This window comes from Phoxinus phoxinus (genome assembly GCF_949152265.1).
Source record: "Phoxinus phoxinus genome assembly, chromosome: 25".
NCBI classification, from domain to species: domain Eukaryota; kingdom Metazoa; phylum Chordata; class Actinopteri; order Cypriniformes; family Leuciscidae; genus Phoxinus; species Phoxinus phoxinus.
The window spans coordinates 13901419-13918906 of record NC_136900.1 but is presented as its reverse complement, the minus strand read 5'-3'; the positions used below and the strand labels follow the sequence as shown (position 1 = coordinate 13918906).

Below are 17488 nucleotides of genomic sequence, written 5' to 3'. Positions count from 1 at the left end.
ACCAGAAGCACGGGTAAGCTCTATTTACTAACTTTATGATCCCATGTCTAAACTGTACGGTAAACAAGCTGATGTTTAGACTCCAGTGGAAATCACGTGAAAAGAAGTATAATATAAAAACAGTATATAGGGATATAGGTACAATTTGCTGAGAAAACTAGTTGATTGAACACACACACTATTGAGTTCATAAAGGTATCCCTTTGGCATAGGTATAAATTTATTTCATCATCATCTGTTCCATCTGACATTGTGCTAAAATTGGTTTCATCATCAGAAGTTTCGTAGTCAGACATGTTGTCAGCGAGTCGCGCTATCAACAGCTGATCGGAACGTGCGCACTGTGGTCGTTGACAGCAGCGCGGATTGATAGAAATGGAAAGAAAATAGTGCCGATTAAAACTGAGGTATGAATTTTGTCTGGTGTGTTTTTTGTGATGTAAATTAATCAAGCTTTGAAACGCAAATCATTTTTTCACGTAAAAACACAGTTTTGTGGCCCCGGAAACTAACCAGAACTACTTTCTTGAAAAACTTCCAGCGGCCAGAACTCTGACCAGGGAGGTGACCACAGAGTGGGTCAGAGTGTATGCACTATAGTGCTGGTAAGGATTGCATACAACTTCATGTCTTAAATGGGCGAACTAACCCTTTAATGTCTTATGCTGTTGCCTACATGTTCACACCATGTCATAATTACCATAAGTTTTGCCCTCATATTCAGATTTATGCATTTCTATGGCAACACAATAATTTACTTAATGAATCAGCAGCGGCCATGTGGTACAAGTCCTCCGACTTGCAGATTCATTAAGAATCTGCAGAAATGTTTTAGTTCCATGTTGTAATCTACGAGGACGTGAACACATTTTACATGTCGGAATCCCCATGTTTCCCATGTTTCCTTGTCGCGGATTAAAGTATGCTACGCTGTTCAATGTTAGACATGCATCTTGTGTAGTTCATTGTCTAGATTGTCTGTTTGTGCACTGCAAAAAGTTCCTGATCCATGATTTTACTGCATGCTATAATGAGAAAAGAGATGTTTTTGAGATTTAATACATTTGAAGATTTATGTATTTATCAAGGTCATTGTTCAGGGACAAGGCAAATTTAATCGTGACAGACCGAAAATAATTTTTCAAGATAAGTTTTTTGTATTGTCTCTCTGTGAGGTTGCAGTTTAATATTCCTCATCGTCTGCTCCATGTGTTTGTATGTGCCTGTTTCTGCCTGTTTATTTCATGCAACAGACACAAAAGCACCATCATTCTACAAAGGGACTTAGTTATCATATTTTACAGTGACACCTGTGCAGTGGTAGCTTTTTAAATGGTAATTATCCTAATTTCTCCTTTGTTCAAATCAGTAGGTCATTCGAGATAATAAGCCACATCTGGCAGACCTCTTTTCTAAAGAAAATCCCATGTGGTTGCACAATTTGAATAATCAACATGAATAAGGTCAATTGTATTTCATTAGTTTTTAATTCTATTTTATTTACAAACAATAAGCAATATTTTAAATTACATATTTTACAAAGACCAATTCGAAACAGATGCAAAAAACATTCTTACATAGCAGGCTACAGTACATTTGGTGACCTGACACTGCGTTTTATGAAAGAGAAATTATTTATTTATTCTTCATCATGATTTCTGAAACTGGGATTTTTACTGGGATCCAATTTGTTGATTGCACATTATCCCCTACTTTCATCTGATTGCCTGTGTATTCTGTTCCCCCCTCCCTTTGGTTGTCTGCAGGCTCTGCACTGACGAGGGCTCCCCTTTCCGTGCCTGGAATATTCTGGATCCCAGGAGAGTTTTTTTATCATCACCATGAACAGATTCTTTAGGAGACTCTAGCATTGCAGACCCCGACCAAGGAGGGAAGAGGCTGGGCACCTGGCCCCGTATATCCCATATTCAATGTCGGACATAGCGAAGGACCCAAGAACCATGTAGTGTACCTCTTCCCACCACAGGGGGGCGGGTTAACTTTGTAGTTATTTTTTGTACTGTTTTTTTTTTTTTTTTTTTCGGGAGTTGGTCTATAAGGTGAGCCAGAAATGGTCTTGCACACCTCTCCCTACCACAGTGCCTTCCTCAGCTTTCTGAGCCGTCTGTCTTGGGCCTTTGTTTTCCCTTGCTACTGGCTGTTGGACCGGTTGTTGGCCTCCTGTGTAGCAACATCACTGGAGAAACGTAGACGCTCCCAGGATCCCTGCTCTTTTCTGGCACTTGGTGTCCTGATCTCTACACCGCTCTACTTGGTGCTGTTACTGGCATCCTTACCCTTCGCCTTCATTGGCTTCCTCTTGTGGGCCCCACTGCAGAGCATCAGGAACCCCTACATCTACTCTCACCAGAAACCAGACAAGCATGGTGCCGAGCAGGGAGCATCGGCTGGAACCGGGGCAGCACTTGCTGAGTGGCGTCCACAAGGTCGGAGCTTTTGCTTTGGTAGTGCCAATGTTTGCCTGCTGCCAGACTCGCTTGCACGCTTCAACAACCTCGCGGACACTCAACGCCGAGCTCGGGAAGTGGGTAAGCGGATCCGTAACGGTGCCAGCAGACCCCAGATCAAGATATATATTGATTCGCCCACCAATACTTCAATTAGTGCGGTATCCTTCTGCAGCTTGGCCACTCAGGGCTTCCGCCGCACCTCTTCTTTGGACCATCGTCCAGAGCCTGTAGTCACCACTGAAACTGAGACTGAGGCCTTAAATGAGTGTCCCGTTCACCCATCAGGAGGTACAAGCTCGGATTGCCCAATCCACAGCACTGAAGCCCAGAATTCCTCAGAGTGTCCTCTCCACTCCAATGCAGAAGACCATGCTCCTGATTGTGCTGTCCACCAGTTTGCAGACCCAGAGTCCTCTGGTGAGTGTCCAGTACATAGCAACATCATCCAGAACTCAGAAGACTGTCCTCTCCATCCAGCTGGAGTGCAAATCAGCATCACCTCTCCTGATTCTGAGCCAGCCGAGGATGAAAAAGGAAACCATCAGACCGGGGACGGGGATACAGGTAGCCTAGAAAGTCGTACAGCCTCTCGAGAATCCCTGGTTCGCTTCCACGCAGCTGATGGAGGCATATCCCCCAACAACACCCTTTCACAACACCGCACCTCAGTCTTCAAAAGACCGATTGGGCGCAAGCGCCGTCACGGCGATGACGGCTTTGACCATGAGATCTCTGCCTTTTTCCCAGCCAACCTGGACTTCCTTTGTCTACAAGAAGTCTTCGACAGGCGGGCTGCAGACAGGCTCAGGAGGCAGCTGCACCGCTATTTTCCCTTTGTGCTGAGCGATGTGGGACGCTATGGCTGGAAAGGCTGTTGCTCACGGTTCAAGTTCTTGAACAGCGGGCTTCTGTTGGCCAGTCGCTACCCTATTTTGGATGCCCATTATGAATGCTTCCCCAATGGGCGCAGCGAGGATGCTCTGGCTGCTAAAGGAGTTCTTTTTGCCAAGGTGAGCTTCTTATACTTCTTTATTATGGCTTTATTTAGACTTAGCATGTCAAATTTTAAGCAATTTGCCTTGATTGAAATCTTTGCATTTGTTATATCCAGGAGACTGTATTGACCCTTTTTTTTAACTGTTGTTGATTTATGCTACACCCTACCTTAATGTAAATTGCATTATGGAGCTTTCAATTTGTTTAACTGCATCCTAAGACCTGTAATGTAAAGGGGTCTCTAAAAGTTATAATTTATATTCAAACAATTCATTCCGATTGTCAATTTTTATACCTGCTTTAAATCATTTGATGCATGTGATTGATATTGAAATGAGACATTAGGGCTTGTTCTAGTTCTTGAACGTTTCATAACATGTGTCTGGAGTTGGACTTGTGGTTTGAGCGTACACAAACAACCTGAATAATTTACAACTAGCCCTTTGTAGCCCTGAGGGCTTGTTTGAAACACTCATCTGTCATGCTTTTAGAAACGCAGGCTTCCTCTCTTTGTTGAACCATGGTTGGACGTACAGCCCTGTTGCATTATATATGTCTTAATGGGGGATGTGCACTTATGCTGAGTAGATATTACAATTCCAGAAGTAGTTTCATTCTGAAATAATATTGTATGCTCATTTTAGTCTGGGTATTGTAAAGACAGGGTCATTAGTCTTGCAGCTGCTGTTGCTAGCTTTCTACATAAAGTTTATATAAGAATATGTGAATGCAACTGATGGATTATATAACTAAGTTGGTATTTAATTACAACGATGAAAGTCCATGTCAATCTGTATGTACTGTAGAACATACTTAAGTAAACAGCATACTTAGCATATGCATTTATGCTTTAGGTTTAATTTGAACTTTAGCCTTGTAACTATTTTAAAGCATAGAAGGTAACAAACATAGGCTAATTGATATGTTTTAGCGAACTTTGAATAACACATGTAATTTTTCACATTTTTCTAATTTTCGGTTTCAATTACAAGAAGTCAATGTGTTTACGCTAGCATATGGACAGTCTAAGAGTAAAGAGAAAGGTTGTTGGGATTTGCACTATAGATAATTTTAGTGCTCGGGATTTATAATGACTTGAAATGTTGATTACTCTAATGTTGATATTTGCTGATGTTTGCATGTTCTGTTGTTGCATGCTTGCTTAGCATGTGTGAGCTTGTCTCTGTTGTGCATGATATTAGCTTATAATTTTTTGTTTGCGTAGCGATTTAGGGTGATCATGAGCACAGGCTTTTAGGGTCGAGATATCATTACTGCCTCAGCACCATATCCAATTCTGGCCACATTCCAGACCTGATCTCTTTTTCTGTCCAAAAGGGCAAGAGGCCAGCTGCCATTGTCAGACAGAGCTGCTAAATACTAACTCTGAATGTGTGTGTGAGAGAGAGCAGCCTGTTAAATATTGAGTACTGTACACAGAGAAACAGAAGGACAATGCCTTTGACCTGTGCATGTACTCACTAAAGAGATTCTTACTTGAATTGGCGTTCAATCTTTCACGGGGGTGTAAGTTTAACCAAAGGCTTCTAGAAGTTATTGATGCACTTTAGATACTCCTCCAAGGTCTGCAAACTGAAAATTTCACAAAAATAGCAGAACTACTGTCACGCTACTGAAAATTGTAGTTCGTATGTTGCTACTCTTAGGTCATTACTCCCCAACACTGCTTTTCACCCCTGGGCATTATGAGTAATACAAGTTTAGCTTTTGATAAATAAAGACAGACGAACCTTCGTCAAACAATTTGGAGATGGGGGAGGGGTGTAAATTGAACAGGGAGGGATGTGTGTGGAGTGAAGATATTAATTAAAAATGCTTCCCGTAGGAATGAGCAGCCCTTTAATTAGGGCCTTTCAGCATGTATGTTCAGCCCTCTTATTATTATTATTCAAGAGCTCTCCATACTCTTAACGTCATGGGTAGAACGCTCATTTGGGGTTTACATGATCATTAGCAAATTGGTGACGTGTGTGTCCATACATTCCATGCCAAATTATCACTGTTTCTTGAGATTATATGATTTCTTAAGAATCATGTGACATTTCTTGATTTCTTGTAATCATTTGATTTCTTAAGAATCATGTGACGCTGCAGACTGGAGTAATGATGCTGAAAATTCAGCTTTGCATCACAGGAATAAATTACATTTTAAAACATTAAAATATAAAACAGATATTTTAAATTGTAATAATATGTTACAATATTACTGTTTTTACAGATTATTTTTTTTATTAAAGAAATGTAGCCTTGGTGAGCATCTTAATAATAAATCTGTAAAATATCATCCTTCTCTGTTCGGACAGACAAATTTCAGGACTTCCATTGGTCTTTTGAAACGAATAGTTCATACGTCAGCATTCAAAATGCAGAACTATCCAATCCATCTTGAACATTTATGGAAACTATGTTGCAAAAATAAATCAGAACAGAGGTCGTTTAAATATAGAAGTGTTAAAGGTACAGTAGCAAAAACAGCTTGGTTAACTCTAAAGGTCAAAGTTCATGTAACAACAACAGAACAAATCTGCATAAATAGTATTTTTTATAGCCTACATAAAACCATTCTTACACAAGTTGTTGTGTTTAGTTCAATGGGATACTTATGTATGAATGGATTTATGAGTGACATAGCCTACTCATGAATTTGTTCTGCTTGTGTTTCATGAATGAGGCCAAGAAAGGATGTAAAATGGTTGAATAATACTTAATTACTGTTTTCAGTGCAAGACAATTTTACTGCTATTGTACATTGTGTTCAGGAGGAAAAATTTAAATGCTGAAAGATTGCAAAATTGTCCCATTAAAACTTGAAGCTTGTATACAGCAATCAGTGCCGCCTTTCAGCGCTAAAAGACTGTGACCCACTGCTCCTCCTGTGGTCAGCTCTATTTGCAATGCTTTGTTAGTGTAAAGTACTAGCCGTCTTCAGCTTTAGTCATGTCATTGCTGTGTGTGTTATCAGCTCAGCATTCAAGCTGCCAGCAGGAGTGGATTAGAAGAACGAGAGGAAGTTCATTACCCTGTGTGTGTGTGTGTGTGTGTGTGTGTGTGTGTGTGTGTGTGTGTGTGTGTGTGTGTGTGTGTGTGTGTGTGTGTGTGTGTGTGTGTGTGTGTGTGTGTGTGTGTGTGTGTGTGTGTGTGTGTGTGTGTGTGTGTGTGTGTGTGTGTGTGTGTGTGTGTGTGTGTGTGTGTGTGTGTGTGTGTGTGCACGCCAATGGACTGCCAGCCGACTGTTTCTCCTTTGGGCAAATAATCTTTAACCTTATAAGAGATCCCACAAGTGGCAAACACATTCCAATTAGCACACTGCTCATTAACATGTATTTGCATGTATGCACACTCAATCAAAACACATAACCTTACATGGCCTTTAGCTCAGATAAAACATTGTGCACGGTCACAATACCCTTGCACACACACAGATAAGACACTAGATTTGTCACAATAGCAACATTGCAGTTTCTAACACCAATACCAGTGAAATTTGAATATAAATTTTGATATCACAGATTATTTTATATGGTATTAATTATTGGATTCAGTAAATTCTGATTGTTAATAACATAATAAACTATGGCAAGTCGGATCGTAATTTACAGCTATGCTATTTTTGACATAAATGTAAGGTTTATGTAGGCTATTTGAATTGAATATAAAATGTCCATCCATTTAGATGACACAGTTAACATAAACAAAATGATCATCTTAATGTGATACATATTTGTCAGTCATAATTAAAAGAAATGGTTAACATTTCTGCACTAGTTTTTACATAGCATAACAACATAGCATAGTTTTTAAAGTATTGGCATCTTTTTAATTTTATTTAAAAATGCATTTATTCAAATTGTTTGGAACCAACATAAATCTGTGCATTGTGAAAACAATTACATCTATTCATTTGAAATTGAACATGGTTAAAATATGGCTAGCCGTGGAGCAAGAAATATTAAATTAGTTAAAATGTATAAGAAACCAATTGTATTTATTGATGATACATATATAAACCTGTTTTTTTGTTGTAAATTTAAAACAGATTCAGTTTATTAGTAAATGTGTCTTCAAAAGTTTCATTTTTGTATGACTGACAGATATGCAACACATAAAGTGTAGTTTGTTTACTGTGTATTCTAAACTGTAATTGTAATTTAGTTATTAAAAGTAGGCAAAAAAATGTCATCTATTGTTGGTGCTAACGATACTGTGATATTTTTCATAATTTTAGTTTACTTTTTTTTTTAAATTCCCAATAGGAGGATCTTTGTTGACATCTTTGTACGCATGCGCGAGTGGTTGTGTGGCAACAAAACAAACAGTATGGTGGACTGTAAAGACGCGTAACGGCTCTGGACGCGACGAGCACTTTCAAGAGAATTAGCGGGCGAAATCCACAATATATAAGCACTTTAACATCTTAAGGCCGGAGGAGGTTTGGAGAGAAGCACAAAATTTGTATTGGTGACAAAATCGAAGTTATTCAAGGCCCATATGAGATGAGATGACAAAAAACGTTGGTCCGACTCGCCCGTGTCTTGGCCACCAATCTGCTGGGGAGACATTTATTCTTATTTAATAGAAACCCCTGGACCCTTCACTCATGAAAGATTAAAGGCTTTCAAAAGTCTGTTTTGTTTCTCGAAAAGTTGGGCCGATCTTTTCTGCCAAACAGAAAGCAGTGATCGTGCTAAAAGACACCTGAATCAGAACGCGAAAACATATGACTCGGTTGATTTGACTTAGTTTTATTTTATTTTTTTATTCAATCTTCTATAAATACATAGTTACTAAGATTAACCATAAACAAATTAGCCTTTTTTATTTTATGTTTTTATTCAATCTTTTATAAATACATAGTTACTAAGATTAACCATGAACAAATTAGACTTTTTTTATTTTATTTTTTTATTCAATCTTCTATAAATACATAGTTACTAAGATTAACCATGAACAAATGAGCCTCACAAACATCAGAAGCTGCAGGAACTTCTTCGGAGCGTCCAGGTTCAATCGCCTAATTGCACACAACCACTTCATTTCTTTCGTTTTTCGCGATCCTTTTCGGATGGAATTCGAAAAAACTTTTTATCAGGCCCCCAACAATCGTACAATCGACCACACAGCAAGAGTGAACCATCCTCTTGTCTAAATCCTCCTCCAAACGTGCAAAACAATCAAATTACAGGTATCTAGCGGTGTCTCTTGCCACACGATTCCCATGATGCAACGCGACAAACATAAACAATGACGTCACAAAAGATCCGCCTATAGACACAAAACATTTTCAACACTTTGGGTTTCCTGCCTCCTCTTGTCTGTCACTGCAAGCACACACACTTAGCCAAGCATGGATAAACATTTGAAATATTCATACGCAAGGACACAGAAAGAGAAAGAGAGGCCATGAAGCTATGGAACAGAGGAAGGCAATGAAGCTGAGTGAGGAAAAAGCAAGCAATGAAATGAAAGAGTACTAGCCCTGTTTGATCCAATGCAATGAGCTCATGGTATAGAGACCACATGGTCAGAATCTCATTATTGTAATTAAATCTACAAATCACCTCTAAAGAACAATGACATTTATTATCAACCACTGCTGAAATGTAGAACTTGCATTTGGAAAGTCCAGCCGTTTTGTAGCTCTCAGCATTTTGAATAGGAGTCTTTGCTGGGAATAAGCCAATAGTCATTAAATGATTGATGGTTGTCTGGATGAAAAGAGGACAGGGAGATGGCAGAATGAACACAGACTCACACAAACAAACATGCATCCTAATTTCACTATTTTACTTTTGCTGTAATTTAATGCTCACCTATAAAATAAAAACAACTGTTAAATTGAATCTTTAGCAAATCTCCATGTCCGTTTTTCATTTTGTGCATTATAATGTTGTGATGCCTAAGTTCACTTTTAAAGCAATTGATTTTTGTATTTACTACAATTTATTTAATACAGTTGTGCTCAAAAGTTGACATACCCCTTGCAGAATCATAGTCCACAAGACAAAATAATAGCTGAATTTATAAAAATGACCCCATTCAAAAATGTACATATACCTTTGATTCTTAACTGACGACTGTTTTAATGTTGGTTGTTCATGCGTCTCTTGTTTGTCCTGAGCAGTTAATTCCTCTATGTCCTGCACAATCTTTGGTTCTCCAGCATCTTTTGCATATTTGAACTCTTTCCAGCAGTATGATTTTGTAATCCATCTTTTCACACTGAGGACAATTGAAGGACTCATACACAACTTTTACAAAAGCTGAAAACATTCACTGATGCTCAAGAAGGAAACACAATGCATTAAGAGCTGGGGGTGTAAACGTTTTGAATTGGATGATCAGGGTAAATTGTACTTTTTTGTCTTGCGAAACATGTAAGTATTTTCTGTAGCTTACTTCTAAGTCTTACAGATTCTGCAAGGGGTATGTAAACTTTTGAGCACACACACACACACACACACACACACACACACACACACACACACACACACACACACACACACACACACACACACACACACACACACACACTATATATAGGAACAGAGCTTATGTGTGTGCAAAAAACACAATCCAAAATGGTAAGTGCTGACATTGCATGATTTTAGGTGTTACATTTACTCTTATCAGTCAAAATTCAGTATTTTAAATATTCAATATTTAGTCTGTCAGCTCACTAATGTGCTGATATTATGCATGAACCGGAAAAGAAAAACAGGATGGAATTTAGTGCAGCTGGATATAGGATGATATGAGGAGGTGTTGAACCCTCTCAGAGACTTTTACCTTTTAACATGGACCCCAGACATCTGAGAGACAGAAGAAGCTGACCGAGAGAGAGTGTAACCCCTCAGGGGTGTTCGACAGCACTTCATGACTGATTTTGCATTTCAATAACATGTTTGATGTGGCAAAGTTCTCACTATTCAATCTCCTTTGTCCTCCTGCTCTATTCTCTCAGGTGCAGGTTGGAAGCTCTGCTCAGGAACAACGGGTTGTTGGATATATCACTTGTACTCATCTGCATGCTATTGAAGGTAGGTGTCTACACACACATCCACAGTATTCATAGAGGGATTCGAGTCACATCATAGTGACTTATGAGAAATGAGGTGTAGTAAGTGATTTCTGAGAAAAACTGTTGATATTTGAAATCGACCCAAACAAGCACAACCCTCCCTTCTTTCCTCCTCCCCCAAAATGTGCGAAGAGTGGATGTGTCTTTATCATAGCTGATGCGAAGATGACGAACAACAAGGAAGAACAAGAAATGAACAATGTACACAATAGTACTGTTATTATAAGTTTTATAAGTATTATTATAAGTATTATATTCAAAAAATTATATATATATAGTATGGAATTGTTAAATCTGTAATTATTATTATTATTAGCCTACTATTAATGTTGTTTCATTAATTTAATTAAAAACAATTATTTCACCTCAAATCAAGTTCTTAAATTAAGCTAATTATAATTTCAAAAAGTTGTTCATTAGTGTCGTTATGAAGCTATTTTTTGTAGTCAGGACTACAAGGTTCCCACAATGTCGGTTTTTCAGGTTTCAGACACACTCTAAACCCCAGTGGAGTTGTGGTACTCTGACTAGAGCGCTGATGCTGAGTGATCCTGACAGGTTTGTCCCGATCCTACTGCTCGTTTGCCACACACACAGAGCAGGGAAACGGTTGTGTGTATGTGTGCGGTTTTGTGCGAACCGTTAAAAAAAAACTAGTCTTCTCTGCTTTATCTCAGTAGCTCGTGTCATGCACACGTACCCGAATCGGCACTTCACATGCAGGGCCTATGACATCACTGCATGTTGACCCCTGTTCTCCGCTCCGATTAATCAACGTGTCCCGCTCGCCCACAGGGTCCCGGTTCCCATGACGACGGGCTCTCGACGTTTCTGGCGTCAGCCCTATTTAAAGCTCACGGTCTCTGGCGCTCATTTTTTACGAAGACATTCTCTTGCTATTCCGGGATCCACCCACGCCTCCGTGTGTCTGCCGCCCATTCTAATTATAGAGCAGGGGCTATTTCAGGAGGATAAATGAAACATGAGGGAATGAGGCAAGAAACGGGGAAGAAGGCAAGAGAAACCTGATTATACTGGAGATGATGCTGGACAGGGACTTTTTAGTTATTAGTGGAGGCAGAGCGTCTCTGGATATTCTCAATCGCTTGTTTTCCCCGTCAAACTGTGTGTGTGTGTGTGTGTGTGTGTGTGTGTGTGTGTGTGTGTGTGTGTGTGTGTGTGTGTGTGTGTGTGTGTGTGTGTGTGTGTGTGTGTGATAGACTTTGACAGTGCAGAGGCGGATTTAAGTTATCCTCCTGATGTACACACAAGGTTACTTGCCTTGGCAATACTGAAATGTGGTTTCTTTTGCAGTTTTGAAATTTCAAGCAGCCTAGAATGAAATGTTATGGCTCAGTGGCTGCTCTTATATAATGGAGTTTTAAATTGTTTAATTTAAGTATCACCTATGTCTCAAATAGCTTACATTTTCAGACAGAACTAAAGAAATTGAATAAGGAAAAGTACAAAATAAAGCTTCACATAAAGCAAAGGGGTCTTGTATGATCTTGATGGGGTTTATTTTGTGACATTCATCAGATGAATGTGCATTTTCTCATTCACTACTTATTTATTTATTATTAAGTCAGTACGATTTTAGGCTTTTTTTTTAAAGAAATGCAATGTAAGGATGCATTAAATTGATCAAATATTACAGTAAAGACATTTACAATGTTACAAAATGGTTTTATTTAAAATAAATGCTGTTCTTTTGAACTTTCTATTTATCAAAGAATCCTGAAAAAAAATATTATGGTTTCCACGGCAATATGAAGCAGCACAACAGTTTTCTTGAGCAGCAAATAAGTATGATTTCTGAAGGATCATGTGACTGAAGTTCTAATGCTTTCAACTAAAACTTATTTTACAGTAAATTGTACTAAGAAGTCGTAATATTAAAAATCTCATAAATTCAGCTTTGCTGTGATTTCTTCCACAAATATAAAACATTGGTAGCGCTTTAGATTACAGCCCACAAAGTACTGTGTAAGTAAAACGAATTTACAGTGTAGACTACCGCTTGAAATTGAAGTTCATGATGGGAAAGCAAGGGAGTCGGGAGGAGTGCCCTCTGGTGGAGATCATGGACACTGCAGACTGCAGATGTCACACTTGCCTTGTAACTACATGGAACAATATGGTAAACAAGCACCACTTACCCTGAAACTACATGGAACGAGAGTATATTTCCCCAGTATTAAAAAAAGAGTTGCAATAGTTTTTGTTTTTCTTGCCTTGAAACACTAGGGTTGCCAACTGTCCCGTATTAGCCAGGACGTCCCTTATATTGGACCTAATTGATTTGTCCCATAAGTGACCTCCCTTGTCCCGTTTATTGACTGCTACACGCATCTAATGACTGACTGATACAACAGCAACAGCAGCAGATCAAGACACTTGAGAATGATCACCGACACCTGTCATCCAATCACAGCCCCACGCTAACGTCAAATCCCTTTCACTTGCTGCGTCGCATTTCGAATGCTACGTCCTCCGGAGGGCGCATTTTAAGTACATTTTATTATGGTGACATTTCTTAAATAAGACATCCTTGATGACGTATGCAGCCTTCATACGTTTTTATGTCTAAGAGCCTTTTAAACACAAACTTAACTGCAGACACTGAGATAATATACACTGTGTGGTACAGTACAAATATTTTGAGTGTCCCTTATTTTCCTATAAAGAACCACAATTGTCCCTTATTTTGCTTTTCTGAAGTTGACAACCCTATGAAACACGGAGGCCTTAAAGCAGCTGCACTTTTGATATAAAAAAGAGACTGTATAAATGCACTGATATGTACCCATTTAAAAAAAGCAATACCAAATGTATTGGTACACTATTATTACAAAAAGTGTGTGAATGTGAATGTTCTTGCTAAATTGCTGCCAAACGTTACATTAGCCCCTTTCACACAGCGCGTTGATCCCGTTTGTATGATGTAACCTAAAGCGATACCAAAAAACCTTACCGACCGCAAACTTTTGTATGTACATTGCAAGTGAACAAAATAATAATACACTATATAAAAGCAGATGACTGAAGAATACTTTGATTGGCCAATCGGAATCAAGTAATCAAGTAAACATCTGGTAACATAGAGATCCAGAAATTACACACTACACCTTTAAGATATTTTTTAAAGGTTATTTTTTAGCACCAAAGCACACACACTTCAGCTACTGTTTGAGGTTTACAATTAAATTGCTGTTCTTTCTCTCTTCTACACTTGCCACTGCCAGCTCCACCAAAGCAGAGGGGAGATGTTGCAGACATCCCCTCTTTTTCTATGCTTCACTGCTCTCTCGCACTCTTCTTGGCTCTGTTTTCCCACCCTGGCCTCATTAAATCGCTACATCTGCCATAACTGCCTCAGAACGAGTTGTGAAAATGTGATAAACTGAAGGCACCTCAGTGCGACGCTATTTCATTGTATTACACCCAAATCAAATGAGTTGTTTTGCACAATGCGATCCGTGCACTTTTTATTGAATAAAACCCTCCGTAAAATGAAATTTGTGTTTTATTCGATTTTAGTTGTTGGTAGGTATTGTTTGTGTAAATCTGTCTTCCTCTCTCAGGTGATGCATCTGTGCGCTGCGAGCAGTTGGACATGCTCCTGGAGTGGGGCGCTGAGTTTAGGAGGAACACCTTGGGTCCCACAGACGAGGAGAAGGTTCTGGAAGATCAGGTGGCCTTTGACGTCATCCTCGGAGACCTCAACTTTGACAACTGCTCTTCGGGTACCAGCATTTTCTTCGTTACATCTGGGGTTTTAATACTAACGCAATAAGCAGGCCACGTGGAATCTGCAGATTTAGGATATAAAGAAATGCCCTTCAGGTGTTTATTTATTTAATTATTTCGGGCAAAATGTATTATACCTTTGGCTACTAGTAATAAATGTATATAACAGCTGGGTTTAACATATTTTAGCATGTAATCCTGCTGACATTTTCCCTCAAAAATGTCCTTGTCTTAAAACATGGCTATAAAAACAATCCAAATTTGAAAAGAAAATACTCTTAATATTCAAAAAATAATATTAAGTATTATTTTAAAGTATTAAGATAATAATAATAATTATATATATATATATATATATATATATATATATATTAGTAGAATTAATAATAATTCATAGTAAAAATAATACTTCCTATTGTTTTTATTAATATTGTTATTATTTTTAAAAATGCAAATTACAAAATGCGAAATAAACTTAGCAGAAGAATTGTTTAATATTATTATTATCATTATTATTGTTGCAATTTTTTTTCCAATTGTTTCATCATTTTTTATTACTTTTAATAATAATAAATAGAAATAATCATTAGAATTGGTTGTTTTTATTATATCAAAAATGTTGCAAATAACAGTTCCCCCAAAGTTTTCACAATACAATTTTGGATAACTTTTAATAAAAAAAACTACAATAAAAAAAATAAGATTTTAATCTTTCACATTCTTTTTTTTTTTTTACATCATATTTTAGAGCCAGAACTATGCACTTAATAATAATAATATAATATCTGTAATAATAATATAACAGTAATACTCTGCTTAACTTTTTTAATGTATCTTGTAAAATTGCTTTGAATATAAAATGTTTTTTTACTTAAAATAATGGAAGTAGGTGACCAACATTGAACTATCTTGTTGTGTATGACCAGAAGGAGGCAATGTAACCCTTTCTGAAACTCTTTCTGTCTCCCAATGTTTCTGTCATTCAGAGGATAAGCTGGAACAACAGCATCCCCTCTTCAATCATTATAAAGATCCCTGTCGTCTTGGTCCTGGAGAGGACAAACCGTGGGCCTTAGGTGAGTTCAGAAAAAAATTAAAAATAAAAATGACAGACAATGTCATAAAAGCTGTGGGTTAGCGGGTAAAGATCTTGTGGTTGACCAATATGGGTTTTTCAAGAACTGCATGCAAATGCCACATCTAGACAGTAGACTGCTGACAGAATAGATATAATGCAGATTTTCTTATTAAATAGTTAATTTATCTATATATTATATATTTTTAAAATATTATATTTTTTTATTATATTGTTTTTTCTTATATATTATTATATATTTCCCCCCACAAATGTCTCAATCTGTGTGAGATTTTAGAGTTGCCTCCGTGTCAGAGCTAAATTAGATGTCACACGCCTGTGCTCACAGTGCCGTACGCAGATGGTGCACTAGATGAGCTGGCAGGAGACCACAGTAGAGAACTTCTTGCCCAGCCCCACTTCTGAAATAGATCTAACGGAGTGCAGGCCTTTAATGACACTTCTGATTTTAGTGGCCGCCATTAGTGGGCGTGATCCACTTTTCTTTATAGCACACCCTGTTTTTTCTCTCCTCTGAGGTTCAAGGCCTGGTGCGAGTACGAAGATTGACACTCTTATCTGTAAAAATTTAATGGAAAGACGACAATTTTGTTACTAACCTCAAGAACAGGGGTTCTCAACCTTAATTTGTCCACAACCCATTTATTTTGGTTCCAGAATTCTCGCATCCCACATAATTCAATATATATAGAGTATAGAAAATATTATACCAAAGTGTGTGTGTGTGTGTGTGTGTATGGGGTATGGGGTGTAACAATATATTGTGTCACAATATATCGCAATACAAAAACGCACCAATACTGTATGTATCGTGGATAGTGACAAGAGTTTTTGTCAGTACTACATTAAACTACTATATATAATGTTGAATATAATGTATAATTATCCAATGGGGGAATATTTGTGGGTCCTGATAATGCCAACTGTCTTATGTTACCAGTAAAAAGTGGAGTACATTATATATCTAGTCAGTGACAGAGTTCGAGCATATTCTATAAAATAATTATTATTTTCAGCTTCAGAATCATGAATATTTTCTGGTGTCAACCATTGTCCTGGGACTTCCTCAATGCAAAGCCTGTTCAATGTAATACCAAATTTAGCATTTTAATCAACAGTACATTTTTGATAACCTTTTACCATATGTCTTGGAGTATCGCAATAATATTGTATCGTGTGTTCAGTATTGTGATATTTATCGAATCGTGACATGAGGCATATATACTGTATATATATATATATATTGCTAAAGTAAAAAACAGTGGTCACAAAGAGCACCTTCATGGAAAGTACTGTAACTATCAATCTGGCTATGCTAGAATTAGTGAAGCATTAAGAGAGAGAAAAAAAACAGAAGAGAGAAAACGGTTAGGTGGAGATGGCCAATTAGAGTCATTTATATGCATATCAGAACCACAGTCGTGACTCATGCAGATTTCCCTTGAGCTCATTGCTGGTGTTACTCTGGTCCTACTCTTAAGAGACCTTGAGTGCACATACTTTATATGTCAAATATCTGTGATCTAAGGGTGTTATCAGTAGTCATACTCACAGGATATAAATATTAAAAATCTATATCTCCACTTCATATATAACCTGTATGTGTTGCGTGTTTACATATGCATGTTGTACAGGTACATTGCTGGACACGACTGGGCTATATGATGAGGAAGTCAGCTCACCAGAGAGCCTACAAAAGTAAGCTGAACACAAATATGTGTGTTTATATAGATTATGCATTCACGGTAAACAATCAGTCATTTAGCATTTCTCTGACAGAGTGATGGAGAATGAAGAGGGGAGAAAAGAGTACTTGGTGTTCCCCGCAAGCAAGAACCATTGTCCCAGCCAGAAGGGGCGCAAAATCCCCCTGAAGGGCAATGGCAGGAGAATCGATTACATCCTTTATAAAGAGGAAGGCTTGCAACCGGACTGGAAAGTGGTGAGTTAACATTAATAAACCTACTTCCCTTTTCGCGTGCATTATGCAAATAATGAAAACATTAACTGAGACTAAAAATCGCAGTGAATGCAAAAAACATGGGACTGCACATAAACAAAATAAAAAGCCAATAA

General features: G+C 37.9%; 1 protein-coding gene across 2 annotated transcripts in view; it reads left to right on the top strand.

Annotated features, from left to right (window-relative positions):
- The window catches only part of smpd3 (sphingomyelin phosphodiesterase 3), a 37665-nt gene that overhangs the window by 16595 nt on the left and 3582 nt on the right, over positions 1-17488 (top strand). For both annotated transcript variants that reach the window (XM_079604550.1, XM_079604549.1), the window contains exons 2-7: positions 1767-3481; positions 10450-10525; positions 14151-14312; positions 15303-15392; positions 17047-17110; positions 17192-17354. In XM_079604550.1, coding sequence (XP_079460676.1) covers positions 2072-3481; positions 10450-10525; positions 14151-14312; positions 15303-15392; positions 17047-17110; positions 17192-17354 — 1965 coding nt within the window. In that variant the 5' untranslated portion in view covers positions 1767-2071. The remainder of the gene's footprint in view (positions 1-1766; positions 3482-10449; positions 10526-14150; positions 14313-15302; positions 15393-17046; positions 17111-17191; positions 17355-17488) is intronic.